The 16,178-nt window shown below is 44.3% G+C and overlaps 1 protein-coding gene across 1 annotated transcript in view; it reads left to right on the top strand.

Annotated features, from left to right (window-relative positions):
• Nucleotides 1-443: 443 nt before the first annotated feature.
• ARID1B (AT-rich interaction domain 1B) overlaps nucleotides 444-16,178 on the top strand; it is a 339,938-nt gene continuing 324,203 nt past the window's right edge. Inside the window, exons 1-2 of the mRNA XM_050895216.1 lie at nucleotides 444-1,012; nucleotides 1,058-1,863. Of these exons, the coding sequence (XP_050751173.1) occupies nucleotides 487-1,012; nucleotides 1,058-1,863 (1,332 nt within the window). The 5' untranslated portion in view covers nucleotides 444-486. The remainder of the gene's footprint in view (nucleotides 1,013-1,057; nucleotides 1,864-16,178) is intronic.

The following is a 16,178-nucleotide window of genomic DNA, read 5'->3' on the forward strand; positions in this document are numbered from 1 at the left end:
TATTATCAGGACTAATTTCTCCGGACTCGCAATGTTGCGATGATCATGGCCGCGCAAGTCGCAGCGGCTCCGGCGGGTGCGAACAACAGCAAGGGCAAAGCCCCGAGCCTGCCGGGCGGCCTGGGCCCGGAGCGGGGCCCGGGGGGGGCCGGGGCCGTCGCCGCCGCCGCCGCCGCCGCGGGGGCTCCCGGGCCGGGCCCCGCGCTGGGGGTCGGAGAGGGGAGTCCGGCCGGCGGCAGCAGCAGCAGCAGCGTGAATAATGTAGATCACCATCTCCTCCACCACCACAGCGAGCCGCTGAACATGGCCAATAACGCGGCTCCCGCCGCTGCCGCCGGTAACAACAACAACAACAACGCCAGCGGCGGCGGCGGCGGCTCCTCCTCGGAGCCGGCTCTGAAGGAAGGTGGAAGCTCCTCGGCGTTATCTTCATCTTCTTCGTCTTCTTCCTCCTCCTCCTCCTCCTCCTCCAACCCGGGCTCGGCCATGGAGACGGGGCTGCTCCCCAACCACAAGCTGAAGAGCGTCGGAGGCGATCACCCCGCCGCGCCGCCCCACCACCACCATGCCCACCACCCGCATCACCATGCCCACCACCACCATGCCCACCACCCGCACCACCACCACCATGCACTACAGCAGCAGCTAAATCAATTCCCGCCGCCGCCGCCGCAGCAGCCGCCGCCTCAGCACCATCCCGTGCAGAATAACAACAGCAGCCTCGGCGGCGGCGGCGGCAGCGGCAGCAACAACAACGGCGGTGGCGGTGGCGGCGCTGCTCAGCCCAGTGCAGACATGGAGCAGCAGCAACATGGAGGAAAAGACAGTGTTTTGGGCGCTCAGGCCGAGCCCCCCCAGCAGCCGCAGCAAATGCTGAATAAAGGCGCCGACGAGGAGGAGATGCCCGGCAAGATGGGCGAGCCCATCGGCGGCCGCTACGATCACCCCGGCTTGGGACCCCTGGGCGGACAGCAGCAGCCCCAGCAGCCGCCCCCGAGCGCTGGGAGCGGCGGCGGCGGCGGCCTCGGCGGCGGCGGCGGCGGCGGGAGCGGGGGAGGCGGCGGCGGCCCCTCCGCGGTGGGTGTCTCGGAGTTCAATAGCTATTATGGCAACGCTGCCCCTGCCCCTGCCAGCAGCGCTACGGCGAGCCGCGCCGGGCCTTGCTTTGATCAACATGGCGGACAACAAAGCCCCGGGATGGGGATAATGCACCCCACGGCGGCCCCCAACAGCATGGACCCCCTGCAAAACTCCCACGAAGGTTACCCCAACAGCCAGTACAACCACTACCCGGGCTACGGCCGCGGCCCCGGCGGCGGCGGCGGCGCGGGCGGCGGCGGCGGCGCGGGAGCCGTGGCGGCGGCGGCGGCGGCGGCGGCGGCCGCCGGGGCAGGCGGCGGCGGCTACGGGGGCTCCGCGGCGGGCTACGGGGTACTGAGCTCCCCGCGGCAGCCGGGCGGCGGCATGATGATGGGCCCCGGCGGCGGGGCCGGCCTCGGCAAGGCTGCTGCCGGCGCGGCGGCGGCGGCCGGCGGCTTCGCGCGGTTCTCCGGGCAGAACCAGCACCCGTCCGGGGCCACCCCTACCTTGAACCAGCTGCTCACGTCCCCCAGCCCCATGATGCGGAGCTACGGCAGCAGCTACCCCGACTACAGCAGCCCCAGCGCCCCGCCGCCGCCGCAGCCCCAGCCCCAGGCAGCGGCGGCCGCCCCGGGAAGCCAGCAGGCAGCGGCGGGCATGGGCATGGGCAAGGACATGGGCGCCCAGTACGGAGCGGCAAACCCGGCCTGGGCAGCGGCACAACAAAGGAATCACCCGGCGATGAGCCCTGGGAACACCGGGCAGGCCATCAGCAGGACCCAGGTAACCCCCCGCGCTCGATTAATGACGGCTCCCCGCCTCCGTGCCACTCGTGTCGGGGTCTTAGTTTCTTTATAATTCACTTTTTGCCTCCCCTCCCAACCCCCTATCTTTTTTTTTTTTTAATCCCTTCTCTCTCTCTCTTTTTTTTTTTTTTTTTTCCTCCGGGCCAGTTCTGCTCCTCGCTGCCTCCGTAGCGAGGGTGAGCAGCGCACAATGCGCGGCCCCGCTGGGGCTGGAGGCATCGGCGTGCGGCTTTCGCTGCCGAAATTAGGTTGTTCTCAGACCCAATTAATATTTTTTTTCCCCTCCACTTTGAAACAGCGGCGGGGAGGCGCAGGGCCCGGAGGACAGGCACCTTGGGACGGGGGCGGGGGGGTGGATTTTGGAACCGGAGTGTCGGACCCGGGGGGCTCCCGGGGGATAACGTCCATTCTCTTTCACGGGGCTCCCCCCCCCCCCCCCCCTTTTGCCTCTCTCTTTTTAACCTGTTTTTTTTTTTTTGGTTTGGTTTTTTTTTTTTTTTTAACAGAACGAGTTGCGCCGTTGCACGCTCTTAGCAAATTAGTTTGTCACTGACGGAGTTACCGCAGTGAGATCCACGGAACGCGGCCGGGCTCTTTTTTCTGTGGGAAGAGCGCGCGTGTGTGCGCGCGTGTGTGTGTCGTGTGCGTGTGTGTGCGCGCGTGTGCCCGCGCCTTAGTCCGCGCCGCGCGGGCCGGGGCGCGTGGGGTGCCTCGGTCTGGTGACCTTAAGGGGACTTGCCCACCAGCAGAAGCGCGCGTGGGTGCGCGCGCGCATAACTGCGTTTCTCCCCCCCCCCCGCCAAACACACGCGGAAATCCAAAACGGGGCGGGGGGGGGGGGGGAGAAACAAACGAAAAAAAAAGAACGAAAAGTCCTTGGCGTCAGGAAAGGGGCGCGGGCACCGGGCGGGCCGCCACCCCCTGCGGCACCCCCCCTGCCCCAGCCCGGTAACTCCGTCGATCGATGGATCGATGGATCGATCGATAGATAGGCGCGATGATCGCGGGGCGGCGGGCCGTGGCGCAGCGCCTTTCCGGGGCGGGCGCGGCGGTGCGGTGCGGGGAGCCGTGAGGCCGGGCCCCTCTGGACGGGGCCGAGGCCCGAGGAGCGGCCGGGTCTCCTCCGCCAGGTTCGGAATTTGAATTGTGGAGGTAAACTGGCTGCAACCGTCTCCAGACAGCTGCCTCCGAGTTGACATCTAATCTGCCATCTGATTGGCTCCCCGCTCGCCATTGGGCACCTCGCGCCGCTGATGTAAATAGAAGTGCTGAGCGGCGCAGTCACAGAAACCCCCGCCACAAATAACACCCGGCAGTCGCGCCGGCGGGGCGAGGTGGCGCGGGCGGGCGGGGGAGAGGCGCACACGCACGGCCTCTGCATCGGCACCAGCCGTGCGGGCCACCGGCGCGGTGAAAAGCCAGGGGCATCTTCCCCCCCCCCCCCCCCCCCGCCCAGTTCAGTTTGGTTACATGGCGTGGCTTTTCTGGGCATCGGCTTACTTATTTTTTTTTTTTAGATTTTTAATTCTGTGCTAATTGGAGGCGGTAGGGGAGTATCTCGTAATAACAGTGCTTGGACGAGGATTCGGGATCTTAAGTTGCGCTCGTGCCTTTAAAAACATTTTGTAATGTTGCAGCTTATGGATATTATGCAAGGGATTAGATTTCTGTAAAAAAAAAAAAATTTAATCCAAATACTAATTTCATTACATTTCTATTAGCTTGATACCTAACCTATGCATGTCTCTTAAAAACATCTTGTTTGCATGTAGCTGCTGTAGGTGAGAAAACGCCGTGTATTGTACAAAGAAGGGAAAAAGGAGCCGTTCTGTCAGAGGTTGCATTTGTTTCATCTCTGCAACGAATCCAGATTTTCGGGGAAAAATATGCTTTTGCGTTTGAATTGTGGTTAGAATACTTCAAGAAGCATCGGGAGTTGTTGATCTCATTATTTTTCTACACAAGTGTGAGATTAGGCTTGAATTCTCAGTAGGAAAGTGAATTGTGTTAAATGGAGTAGTGCATTAGAATTTTATGGGTTTCTTTTCCCTTCAACAAGATCTTTCTATTAAGAACTGTTAAATCTTTTAATAGTTTTTAACAACGAGGACTGGCAGGAACAAATGCAGGTGTATGCTTTTAGGGTCCTCAAACGGCTGGATCTTTCCATAAAGTAAGGAACAGAACCTGGAGAAAACATTGCTTAATATTACGAACAGTGTATTAATCCTGAAAAAATAATAATAGAAACCCTGGATGGGCTGGCTGTGTGTGTGTTTGTCTACTTCCAACAGACCACTCCTGTCACGTTTTTAGTTTTTATTCTATTTCCTTTTCATTTCTTCCAGGCAAATAAGATTTTTTTGTGAGTGTTAATTTTTACTTTTTTTTAATTTGCACTGGTAAAAGGGTCACTGGAAGCCATAAGGTAATGAGGCCTCATATGCATAACCTTTCATAATTAATTAAAAAATATTTGCATTGTCTGCTTGCTTTTAAACACAGGTAGTTCAGAATTTATGGCTTTAAAAGCTAGGAAAATCGTCATCAGATAGACATAGTACATGTTAGTTCAGAGTGCTGTTTCTTCACGGCAGAAATTGTTTAAAGTATTTTATTTTTATTGGAGGAGTGAGAGTAAATTCATTATGTCCTCAGTATGACCCTTAGAAATACTTCCTTATATTTATGGGTTTAAGTCCTTGCTCACAGATTTTTTTTTTTTTTTTGGGGGTGGTTGTACCGTAAGAGTTAGGATGCAGCTTAGAAAGAATAGTCTTGCAAGGGCACAATTTCTTTGATTTTTTAAATTATTTTTTCTTCAAAATAATTGTCATAAAGGCAAGTAATCAGTGTTCTTTATATTACAATTTTTCCATCTAACCAGTAAGTGATTGAGATAAGAAATTTTCTTAGACTTTAATATTTTTTAACGTATAAAATAGGTTGTGTCAAATAAAAAATAAATACTTACCATTAGCTTAGAGAACACAATTATTTTTGTACACTGTTTTTTATTTTTAATTCCCACATGTCAATCTCCATGTATGTTTTATCATTAAGTAGAGAAATTGATTGCTTTTTGAAAGAGAAAAACGGAATATTCAGTGCAGCATTTGAACAGAAGGCTTCTCTTTATTTTTTTTAATAATCATCTGTGTGTATACTCTATATATGTGTATATACACATTAGAATATACTCGTCATGTGTCTTTGCAAAGCAGATGATGATTGGCCCCTATGCCTATAAGAAACTATTGTGCTGCGAACAGAGAAAAAGGACTGTCAGTAGGCTACAACATCTGAGATACTTGTTCACGAAATTCTTGCCTCAGCATGGGTAATTTTTGTAATATGCACAACTGTGGTGTCCCACTCTGAACTAACTTCTGTGTTTGTCCAGCCTCTTAAATTATTTAAGAAAATTTTGCTTCCATTTCATTTAATCGCCTTAGCCAATCCTGAGATGAGATGTAAGCTTGAAAAAGAGGCCTCTTGTTTCTGAAGAAACACGCATTTTCAAAGCAGATGGATATTGCTCGTGCAGATACATTGATTTGATTGTGGAGGAGTTGTGTGATGCTAGTACAGTACCTTGTCGTTCAGTTATTTTGATTATTGATTAATTCCTTGGCAGCGTACAGATATTTAGAGTCCTGAGGCTCCTTTTATTCTTCATTTCTGATTTGCACTGCAGTAGCTTAACATGTTAGCTGGCCTCTGTGTGTGTGCTTTATATACATCTTTCTCCTTTGTGCACGTGTGTAAGATTTACATACACCTACACGCAAAGAGAGAACCTGGGTCTTTTCAGGAGTACCTGTATAGCATAAGGTACATAGCAAGTGTTAGAAAAAAATCTGTCAAGCTGCTCTGAGTTTGTGTGTGCATCAGTCTTTTGTTTTGCAGCAGAGAAACTTGGAATATGCCTGATTCTGTAGCTCTTTTTATGCCAAATAGATTGCCCGTATTGGGAGTTCTGGCTAAGCCAGGGCTGCAGAATCATGTCCTGTGCCTGAAGGCCATTAAACAGCTGTTAGTGTGGTGAATAGATTCTTGATGTCTCAATGGGGGGATAAAATATATTTTTCCTTGTGCATTTTCGAATAAACAGTTTAGTATTCACATAGCTTCTATTTAGAAGTAGAAAATAGCAATATTCTCAGTTAGTAGCATCTATATATATATTATGACCGTATATTTGACACTTTGTGGTTTGGTGTTCAGTTACTGGTTTCTGTAGTAGTACTTATGCCTACATGTTGAACAGCAGGACCCTGTGTACGAGATACAATAAAGAAAGAGAGATGCAAACCTGTCCGCTGTATTACTGCCTCCATCGTGTAAGGATTCTACAACTAAGCAGTCGATTACTGTCGTCTTGGCATTCTGATCTGAATCTGTGGGGATGAAAACTGAGGTGTTTAATCTCTTGCTAAATTTTCTAGTTACATATGTAACATAAAATTTTTGAAATTGCTAAGCATGGTCTGTTAGGTGATGCTGTTTCATTCTGAAATAGTATCTTGGTTAAAACTAGGTGAAATTTGTGCAGTGAAAACAAGTTTGAGTAGCTACTGATAGATCTTTTTTACTTTTGCGCCTCATATTTTATCACAGGTATTTTGACATTCTCGTTGTTAATGTTAGAATGGCAGTAGTTTATTTATCCTTATGTCCTTAAGATTGTACCTGTGTCCTAACTAGTTACATTTCAGTACTTTTTCAAAATGTGCCATTTATCGGGAAGCTTTGAAGATTCTCTGTGGATATGTAAAGTAGTGTTGCCACACTCACTGTGCATGCATGCTCAAGGCTGCAGAATTTCAGTAGCATGTGTTTGTGGTAGCCTAACTTGCTAGAATATATTTTAGAATTGTGATTATTAAGGTACTTGGGAAAAAAACTTTTTTCTTTCAATTTTGGGGCTATTTACATAGTGCTAAATACATGTTTTGGTAGGATTGAATGAGGACTTTAATTAAACTTGAATTAAAAGTATACCTTAGTGGTTTTCAAATTTGTTTTGAAAACTGGTAGTAGAAAAGTGGTACTAAGCAGCGTTGTTTTCGTGTTGCTTGGTGCTGAGAGAAGCAAATAAATGTAATACATGAAAACCTTGTGGAGCCAATCATATTAGAGTAAAATTTATTTTCAAGAAGCCTTACCTGTTAATAAATTTAAATATTATTTTTTAGTAAACCTGAAAGGTTTCTGTACATCTGCTGTATGTTTTGCCATTCAGATCATAAGGTTACCTTTTGAATTTTTCTGTTACCCAATCATACCTGTTCATGCTCAGTTTTGCACACAAATGCTGATGTGCTGGCACAGTGCTGCCGTGTTTGCGTTGCAGGTGGGCCAAAGGATTTCTGTTGTTGTACTTCCAGTTCTGAGAGTGTGGCATCCAGTGATCCACCAGGAACATGTCCGCTCCAAAAGGGCCGAACTGATCCAGGGTGGTGTTCCACTGCAGTCGAGGAATCCTCAGGGATGAATGTATCCCAAGATATCTATGTAATTTGTGAACAGTGCATTGTTGGGACAGTGGATGGCTAATTTGTACAGGATTACTCTTAACTACCTTTATTTTCTCAGTAACAACGTTCCAAGTACGTTTGATCTTTACACTATCTTTGTAGTGTGCCTTGCACTGGAGTAAGAGATGAGTCTTCCTGTGGTACAGGGTGGGGAAACTGAGGCACATAACGTACACCTTCCTTCAGGCAGGCACATGTTGGCACAACTGAAAACAGAGGTCTCTTAGAAATAAATAGGGTCTTGGTGCCATAAACTTTAGCTTTTGAATAAATCCAGTCTTACTGTGAACACATTCTGTTGTGGGAGAATTTAAGCTTTACAGGCGTCTATTCAGACAACCGAGAAGACAAATGACTGAGCGAAACTAGGGATTTGTCTGCTGTGTCAATATAGTCACCTTAAACTAAAGGCACAGTCATCTAAAATTCAAGTATTCCTTGCACTGTTTTGTCATTACGTACTCAATGTCATCTATATAAAGTCACTGGATTTCTCATAGAAATTAAACTCTGAGGAAAATTGAGTTGAACAAGTGCCCAGGAGCTTAGCTGGTGTTGCAGAACTTGCCTTCTGATGAATATGATGTACAGAGCACAAGTATGCGCTGGGGGGGGGGGTGGGGGGTGTGCTGGGGTGCATGCACAGGCTCCCTTACCACCAAGTCCGGTTGTTTTATCTGGCAGATAAATTGTCTTTATTTTAAAAGTGAACAAATTTGATGCAGAAATGACAATTGTTGTGTCTTGTTTAAAGATTGCTTTTCATATGGGAATTGTTCTTACTGTAAATATAAAGTACCTTTTAGCAAACTTTGTATTCCCTATGTAGGATTCTTACTTCATCTGAAGGCACCTGCAACTATTTAGAAAACTGTGTAACCTAAGATCATTATCCTGATGCTACTATCAAAATGTTTCATTTGTGTTTATTAAAACCAATGTGAAATCTGTGTAAAAGTTTTCAGTGGGTATGATTTGAAAGGGTGTTGATACATCATACGTTTATATTCCATGTATAGTGGAAATGTTAATCTCTTTATAAGCTACCAAACCAAGTCGTGAGGCTGCTGAATTTCTGAATGGGTTGTGGCCAATTTTTGGCTATAAAACAGAGTTTGATGATTCTGCAGTGTGTGTAAGAAATTGCTTTTAGTACAGAGCTATGAGTGTTTGATCTACTTGCATATTACTGCTTGCATTTGAGTCATGGTGGGTTTAGTAACTACATCAGAAGGACTGAGCATGTGTAGAAGTATGTAATCTATTTATTAGTTTCCTTTCTCCAATTTCAAGAACTATTAGTTAGTTAATGTTTTGCACCTGAACTTGCCCAATTGCCAAATGGCATTCTGCATTTAAGAATTCACTGGTGTGCCCTGTCTTCCCCCCTGCATTGTAGCCTTCTCAGACTTGAAAAGATACTGAATTTAGGTTTGTGATCTGATAATTGCTTATGACGACATCCACCTAAGTGATAGGCCCTCTGATACTTCCATCTGTAGGGCTGCGTCACTGATCTCCCCCTGCCACCCCCATCGGTCTCTTTCTGACTGTTGAGGGGTGGGGAAGGAATTTTCTGCTAATCTTTTTTCTGCCCTTTTTTTAAAAGAAATTAGATTTACATGGGATTTTGGTTTGTTACTTATTTTCTTTAACAAGTTTGCTAAAAAATAATAATAATGAAAGTGGGAAAAACTCTTAATGTATAAACCCCACCTTTTTTTGGGGGGGGTAGTGTTAGTTGTGTTATTAATAGGGTCTTGTGAGCTTCTACTGTAACCTGTTACACTCAGGATTTTTTTTTCCTTGAGCGCTTTGTTTGGTACTTGTTTTGGGTATCTACTTACTCAAAAAATAAATCTTCGGTAGCAGGGGTTTCTGTTGGATGTTAGTAATTTTTTTACTTGTGTTAGTTACAAAATGGTTTTGATTCTGCCAAGTTACTGAATCAATTTATTTGCCCTTTAAAGACCATGTGGCCGGGTCCACTGTGAAGTTCTATTGTTGTAGCTACATAGTTAAGTTCAGGGAATTAATTGCATCCTTGACTAATAGCTGTTGTGGCAAACCCCTTTGTGTTTACCTTACCGTTGGGGTGGTAGTGTATCTGCACTGGCAAAATAACAGCCTTTTTAAGTAGCCTCTCCTGAGGGGTTTACAGGTATGGCTGTTAAGGTAGAGGTAACTCGCTGAGTTTTTCACAAGGTAGGTACTTCCACAACACGTTTTGGTCGTGTTTTAAAAGTGCGAAGTGATCTGTGTTATACAGGAAAGAGAGGGCTGTCTTGCTGTAGCACAGTCCCTGGTACTGCTGGCTTTCACAGAAGGACCTGAAGTTTGAGCATGGTTGTTTTTTGTTTGTTTGAGTAAAGAAAGAAAATTGGTTCAGAAAATCCCAAAAGGAGAGATCCTGTTTTAAAACATAATTGTAGTCATGTGTGCCGTTCCCAGTGTGGACATGGCTTAATTCACAGATTGATTGAAGTGGAATAGTGCCTTCTTTACACAAGCAGTGAATTCAGCCATGGTAAGTAAATTATGTGACTTCAGGAAAATGGTATTAGTAGAGGATTGGTGCAGGAATTCTGGATAGCTGTCTGCATGATCTAAAGGTAGCTGGTTTCACTGTTGGATACCTCAGTTTCCCCTATGTTAAAATAAGGATAATATTTGCCTTATTTAATTATTTGAGTTTGATGTGCAGTTTTAATTAGTGTCATGCAGAATACATAGGCAGCCTAAATACTTGTTATGTGTGAAGTCTGCACTGTACCTTCCTCTATTTGTTTGGATGGGATCTGAGACTAGGTGTTCCCAACGTTGATCGTGTTATTTGGTTAGCTTGTCAGACTTCCTTGTTTGTAAGCAAGATACTGAAACATCAGCTCTGAAAATTTCTTTTGAAAGCACAAGGACAGGATTTGTAGTTCTTAAATTTTGTTCTTTTAAAGTTAAAAATAAAGATAAGGAGGTTTGTTTTGACAGCATCAAAGGAATATGCTGGTTTATTTGCAGCCTTTGATTTGGGTGGAATGTATGGAGTTCTGTATTTTTTTTGTGTAGCAATTTATGTTGTGAATATTTTGGATAGTCTGTTTATATGAAATGGTAGTATTGATGTCTTTCAGGCATGATTTATGGAAAATAATTGTGCTTTTGTGATTTTTTTGTTTTAATTCAGTGTTAGTTGCTTGAAATTCCCAAGTCAAGAAAAATGAGCATGTTCTTTAGAGCTGTGGCTGTTTTAAGATATTTACAGATGGTCATAGATAGAGGCTATTTAAAGAAATATTTCTGGAAAAACACAGGTAGGTATGTTTGAGGCTGCTTTAGTTGTGTACCAGCAGTAGCAAAATAATTTTACTTGGCAGTTTTACTTACATTTGAAAGTCCTTCCTTCCTATAAACAGAAAGGTAGACTTCTGCGAGGCAGGTAACTTCATGGTGCCCTGTATTTAGTGGTCATGAAGAGTGCTGGGAATATATAGATAGCTGTTAGCTGGTTGTATTCTGTTTTCCGTAATTTGTTTTGAACTGAAGTTTTGCTTGACTGAGGCATTTCCAGCCTGCAGAAAGGCTGACTGGCGATTGAGGTTTCCCCGGGGAGGAGAGGAGAGTGGGCTGGGTTCTGGGGCCGATTACAAACGTGGTGTTTGTAGCGTCTGTAAAAGTTTCACACATGAAGCAAACTAGTTAGCTTGTATAGCGTCACATGATCAAAATATTTTTCCCCTTGCCGCTGCCAGAAGCTATCTATTGCTTTTCAACAATCTCGCTTGTCGGGCAGCAGGCCAGGGTGTGCGAGGCGGCCCCTTACGTGAGCTGCTCCATTCTTCACCTCCCCGGCTGGAGTGCCCTGACCTTCACATATGTAGATTAGCCATGTGCTCCCTCAATTGAAACTTGCTGCCTCAGGAAGAAAGGGTGGTGTGTGTGTGTGTGGTGGTTTTTTTTTTTTCTTCTTCTTTTTATTCCTCGGGGAATTTGACAGCCATTCATCCCTGACCTGGGCAGAGGTAATGCAAGGAAATGGGATTCAAATGGCATGCGGGCAGATAACGCGGGGAGGCGGTGTGTGCAGGCAGCCGCTGCCTCACCTGCCGGAGGGAGAGGGAACGCGGTCCTGGAGGTGAGCTGCTGCGGGAGACACGAGTGGAAAGGGAGAAGTTTGGGGAATGTTTTGTTGATTGCGAACTGATAGCTCTTGACTGCGTGTCACTTCGCTGCCTTTCGGAGAAGGTTTTTTGCCGTGCGACCCTCTGCCTTCGCATCTTCGAAACAATGTTATGTGGAGTATTTCTAGTGGTTTTCTTTAAGTGATGGGTTTTTTACATTTAAAAATACGTATTTGCTAATAAAGAGATATTGTATTTGTTTGTCTTGCATGTTATATTTTGGTTTACAATTTTTTTTTTCTTTTAAATCCCGAAGCTAATGTGCATCACTTGTGATAGTCCCTCCAGCCTGGCACAAAACTGTTTTTCCTGCTAACAAACTGTAGGAGCTACTACTTCAGTGACATTTTTGAGATTTTTAACTTTCTGTAGAATACTGTTTTTGTTGTTGAACATGTGGTATGCAAATACAGGGGAAAATAGTGCTACAAAGTATTTTGTTGTGGTTTTTTTAAGTATTAAAAACACATTTTGCTTTTCTAATAAACCCCATAACCAGACCTTTTAATGTTTTGATATAAATAGCAATTACACTAACAGAGATTCAACCACAATGAAAAAAACCCATTTAAAATCATTCAGAAGAAAAGTTCCCAACTTAATTGAGCTCTTCCTTTAAAGAGGAGGGGCTGATTGGGCAGCATCTGAAGCAAACTGTCTTGCATTTTAAAACAGTCTTCTTGACGTGCTCAACATGTTGGTGTAGTTGCCAACATTTAAAAATAAAGGAAAAGATTTTTCCAAGAATTAGCTAGGGATCTGAGGGCTACCGCAGCATAAGCTGTCGAGAGTTTTATGTGTGAATGCTGGTGACAATCGGAACATTTTCTGGGTGAATTGAGAACCTCAAAAAGTTTTAGATTGAGGTACACCGGTTGGTTGTCTCATATATTGGGGTAGCATTTAGGGATTTGGTTGTTCACAAGGAACTTGCCAAATGCAGCACTTTGAACAAGCAGTGGAGAGGGATTGCCTCCCCCAGGAAGACTTTCATAGCCCCCCATTCCTCCTTTTAGTTCTTCACAGTTCATTTTAATAGTAATAGTAATAATGATAATAATACCAACACACTTTGTTATTAGGAGGGAGGTCAGGGAGGGCCTGAGTGAGCTGTTACTTTACTAGAGTGTGGTTTGCAGAATGGTGAATGCATTCCTCTACTTTTTCTGAGGATACTAACACTATTATGTGTCAGCTCTATTGTGGGATATGGTTGCTCAAGGCTTTTCCTCTGCATTTTCTCCTGCAGGGAATAAGAGATTTATTTGTGGATTATTTGCTTCTGTCTCAATTCTTTCCTTCCCAAAGTTATACTACTTTCTTTTGTCCAAATGTTGTTATCTATTTTTGCTCCTTTGTCTTGTGGTACTTCTTTTTCCTTCTTTGAATGTTATCTCCAAATTCCTATCTTTCTCACTTTCCAAATCATCGGAGTGATGGAAAAGCCATCCTTACTGTATTCTGCCATTTTACAGTTGCGTGAGAGTGCGTGGTGTGACCATATATCCAGGGAGAAAGTAGCTTTTGTGTGACCCTGGTACCCATCCCTCCCTCTGACTTGCATTTTCTCCTCTCTGTCCTCCAAGGAATCTGTGCACAAAAGTTGTTGGGGAAAGAGTGACAGCAAGGAAAGTGCTTTTGCTAGCCAGCTTCCTGTGTAGGCTCTTCTAGTGACCGGAGGTCAAGTTGCATTAAAAAAATAAAAAAAAACCCACCAAAAAACCAACCAAGCAAGCCCCCAAATCCTGGCAATACTTAGCGGTGTAATAGGAGGAATCAAACAAGTAGTTATCTGTGGGTGATGGTGCCTTTTTTTTTAGGTTCCTCTAATGTTGATCCTCTTAAGTAATAGCAGACTTAGAGAAAAGAGGGAAACAAACAAAGGAGACAAAACCAAGCTGGAATGTAAACGTTGATGTGCACAGTTTCTTTACTTTTTACCTGGCTGCTGTAATTAAAAATGTCTATATTTGCCCAAAAGATATTTGAAAAGATGTCAGCATGAAAATTGAAGTGTGGTGTTGCTGTGTATGTGGAAAGTGTAGAAAAGACAGGAACTGAGGAGAGGAAACACTTTGCTTGTAACTGTCTGTATTAAGTAGTGAATGTGATGTGCTAGATGCACTCTATGCAATTTTGTAGTACCTGATATTTCATTTCATAGATTTCTTTTCCTTTTAATTCTCCTCAGAAGATTGGGGGTGTAGAGAGAAGCAACCTGCCAACAATGTGTTTTTGTTATTCCACCGTGTCATATTTTCTTTGGGGGGGATGTAGCTTGTTAAGATGGTGAATGAAGCCTGTTAAAAAAGTTAGTTAAGGTTCCATTGTTCTAGGAAAATACCTTAAGAATTCAAAGAAGAACAAAGGCCAATTTCTTCTTGCATGGTAGTCTCCAAATTCTATTGCTTTGCCTCTAAGAAGACCTAGATGTTTATTTGCAACAATCTTGTTCCTTAGAAAAAATCTCAGATTTACCTGTGATAGTTGTCTTTTAGGTTTGAAAAAGCTGAGTCTGGCTTACCCTGTTTGTTCCTTCTCTCTACTCCTGCTTTTTAAGATTCAGTTCACGTTTTTTCTTTGGTTGAGGTTGATGTCTTCCTTGAAGAGATGGAGGAAGAAAGTAGGTGCTTTTTGTTAGAGGCTGCAGCTGGTTATGGCATCATAACAGAAGGTTCAAATAATTACAATTTCTGATGACATTTTTACTTTCTTGAAGTCCTTGAACTCGCATATGGTTGTCTGTCTTACTTGAGCAAGTTGTCTCAGCCGGGGTGCCAGGAAGAGGTAGAAATGTAGTTTCTCTCTCCAGAAGTGGGGTTATATATCCTATCACAGACTGAAGGAGACAATGAACATGACTTTTTTTTTATTCTTAGGTTTTTTTTTCCAAACGTTTATCTGATACTGAGCATTCAGTAGCATGTTTTGTCTGTCACTTTTAGATTAATGCTTGGCAATAAGCAGAGAATATTTTTTTAAATCGAGTTCATTCTTTAGGCATTCATCAGAACATCCAACTGGATATTCCTCAAAAAGTTAGCTTTTTATTCTTGGCTTTTGGGGATCAGGGGCTGAAACAAAGAGCAAATTAGCAGGAGAAAGGTTGTAACATAAATGTATAGGAAAATGTGTTGAACTAAATGGTATCAACACAAAAGGTACATGTCTAAGCCAGAATTTCTTTGGGGAAAACTGAAGAAAACTTGAAAACCTAATTTATTTACCTCTGCATTTTTCTGTGGCCTTTTGTTACACTCCTTGGGCACTTTTTATCGAGTTTTGTGTTGCTAAAAGATCTTACACCAAAGGGTGAGGCTAATAGCCATCTGAAGCTGATCTAAGACTTCACTTCTGCTGAAAAGACTGGTCCCACCCTTTTATCAGCTCCCTGCTGCTTCCCTTGTGTCATAAGGTGAGTTGCATCAGCTCGCTGATTTGTCTGAAAACTAATCCTGCCAAACAAAACCTGTGAATGGTTAGCTTTCAGCCAGATCATTGAGCTGATCTGACGTGCAGCACAATCTTTCCAGCACAGAGGTAAGGCAAGGGAGAGTGTGGTGAGTTCAGCTGAGGGTGGGGGTCAGGGCAGGAGAGCCCTTTTGGTGGTGGTACAGGCTTGTATCAGCTTAAACTCATCATGAGACTGTATCTTGAGTGTAAAATTACTCTGTAAATAATGACAGATATTTAATTTCTCAACATTTCTCTGGAGCAGGGAATCATTGTTACCCCCCTCTTAAAAAGGAAAGAAGCTGAGGCAGAGAGTAAAAGATTTTTTTTTTTTTTTTACCAACATGATAATTATACAGAATGCACTGATTGCAGCGGCCAAATAAGCCTTCAGTATCTTTGAAATACTAGATTTCAAGGGTGGGACTCATCTAACCATATGTATTGTAGGCATTTATACCTGATCTTTTCATGTGGGCTTTTCTTCTCTTTGGTGTAAAGAAAGTAATTTCTTGCTGTGAATCATCTCATCCTAAAGTAGACATGTAATGCAGGTCTAATGAATCATGCTCCTAAAGTTACATGTTTTTCCCCTTGCTCTAAAGAACGTCTAAGCCGATAAGCTCAGGTGTTGGTGTCAAAGGGCAGGTGAAATTAATTCCTTCCACTATTTATAGTGTTTTCCAATCATACAGGGAAATGACTCCAGACTTCTGTTGGAGTTCTGGACTGACCTTCCTCTCGTTATCTTGCTAACCCATTAGAACTGATGGTTTTAATACGTGTTTCCTGTTAAGCTTGATACATTTCTTTTTTGTTGTCCTTTTTTATAATACCTATTCAGAGTTTTTCCTGCTGTTGCTTTTCTTTTGATATGTTAAATTTTTTACATGTAAGAACTGTCAGTGTTTCTTTTCAAGCATATTTGCAGACATGAGGCGTACTGGCAAATTTGAAAATATCAGGATGAATTTCCAGATCAGTTGACCTTAACGCTTAGGTACGCAATTTCCGTACAGAGATGCAAGCTTTTGATTTGGAAATAGGGCAGCAGTTTTGTCGTGTAGATGCTGCTTCACAGTCCATTGAAAACCCTTTGCCCGTTGCTGGCACTTCAGCTGCAG

This window comes from Gymnogyps californianus, chromosome 3 (genome assembly GCF_018139145.2).
Source record: "Gymnogyps californianus isolate 813 chromosome 3, ASM1813914v2, whole genome shotgun sequence".
Taxonomy (NCBI): Eukaryota; Metazoa; Chordata; class Aves; order Accipitriformes; family Cathartidae; genus Gymnogyps; species Gymnogyps californianus.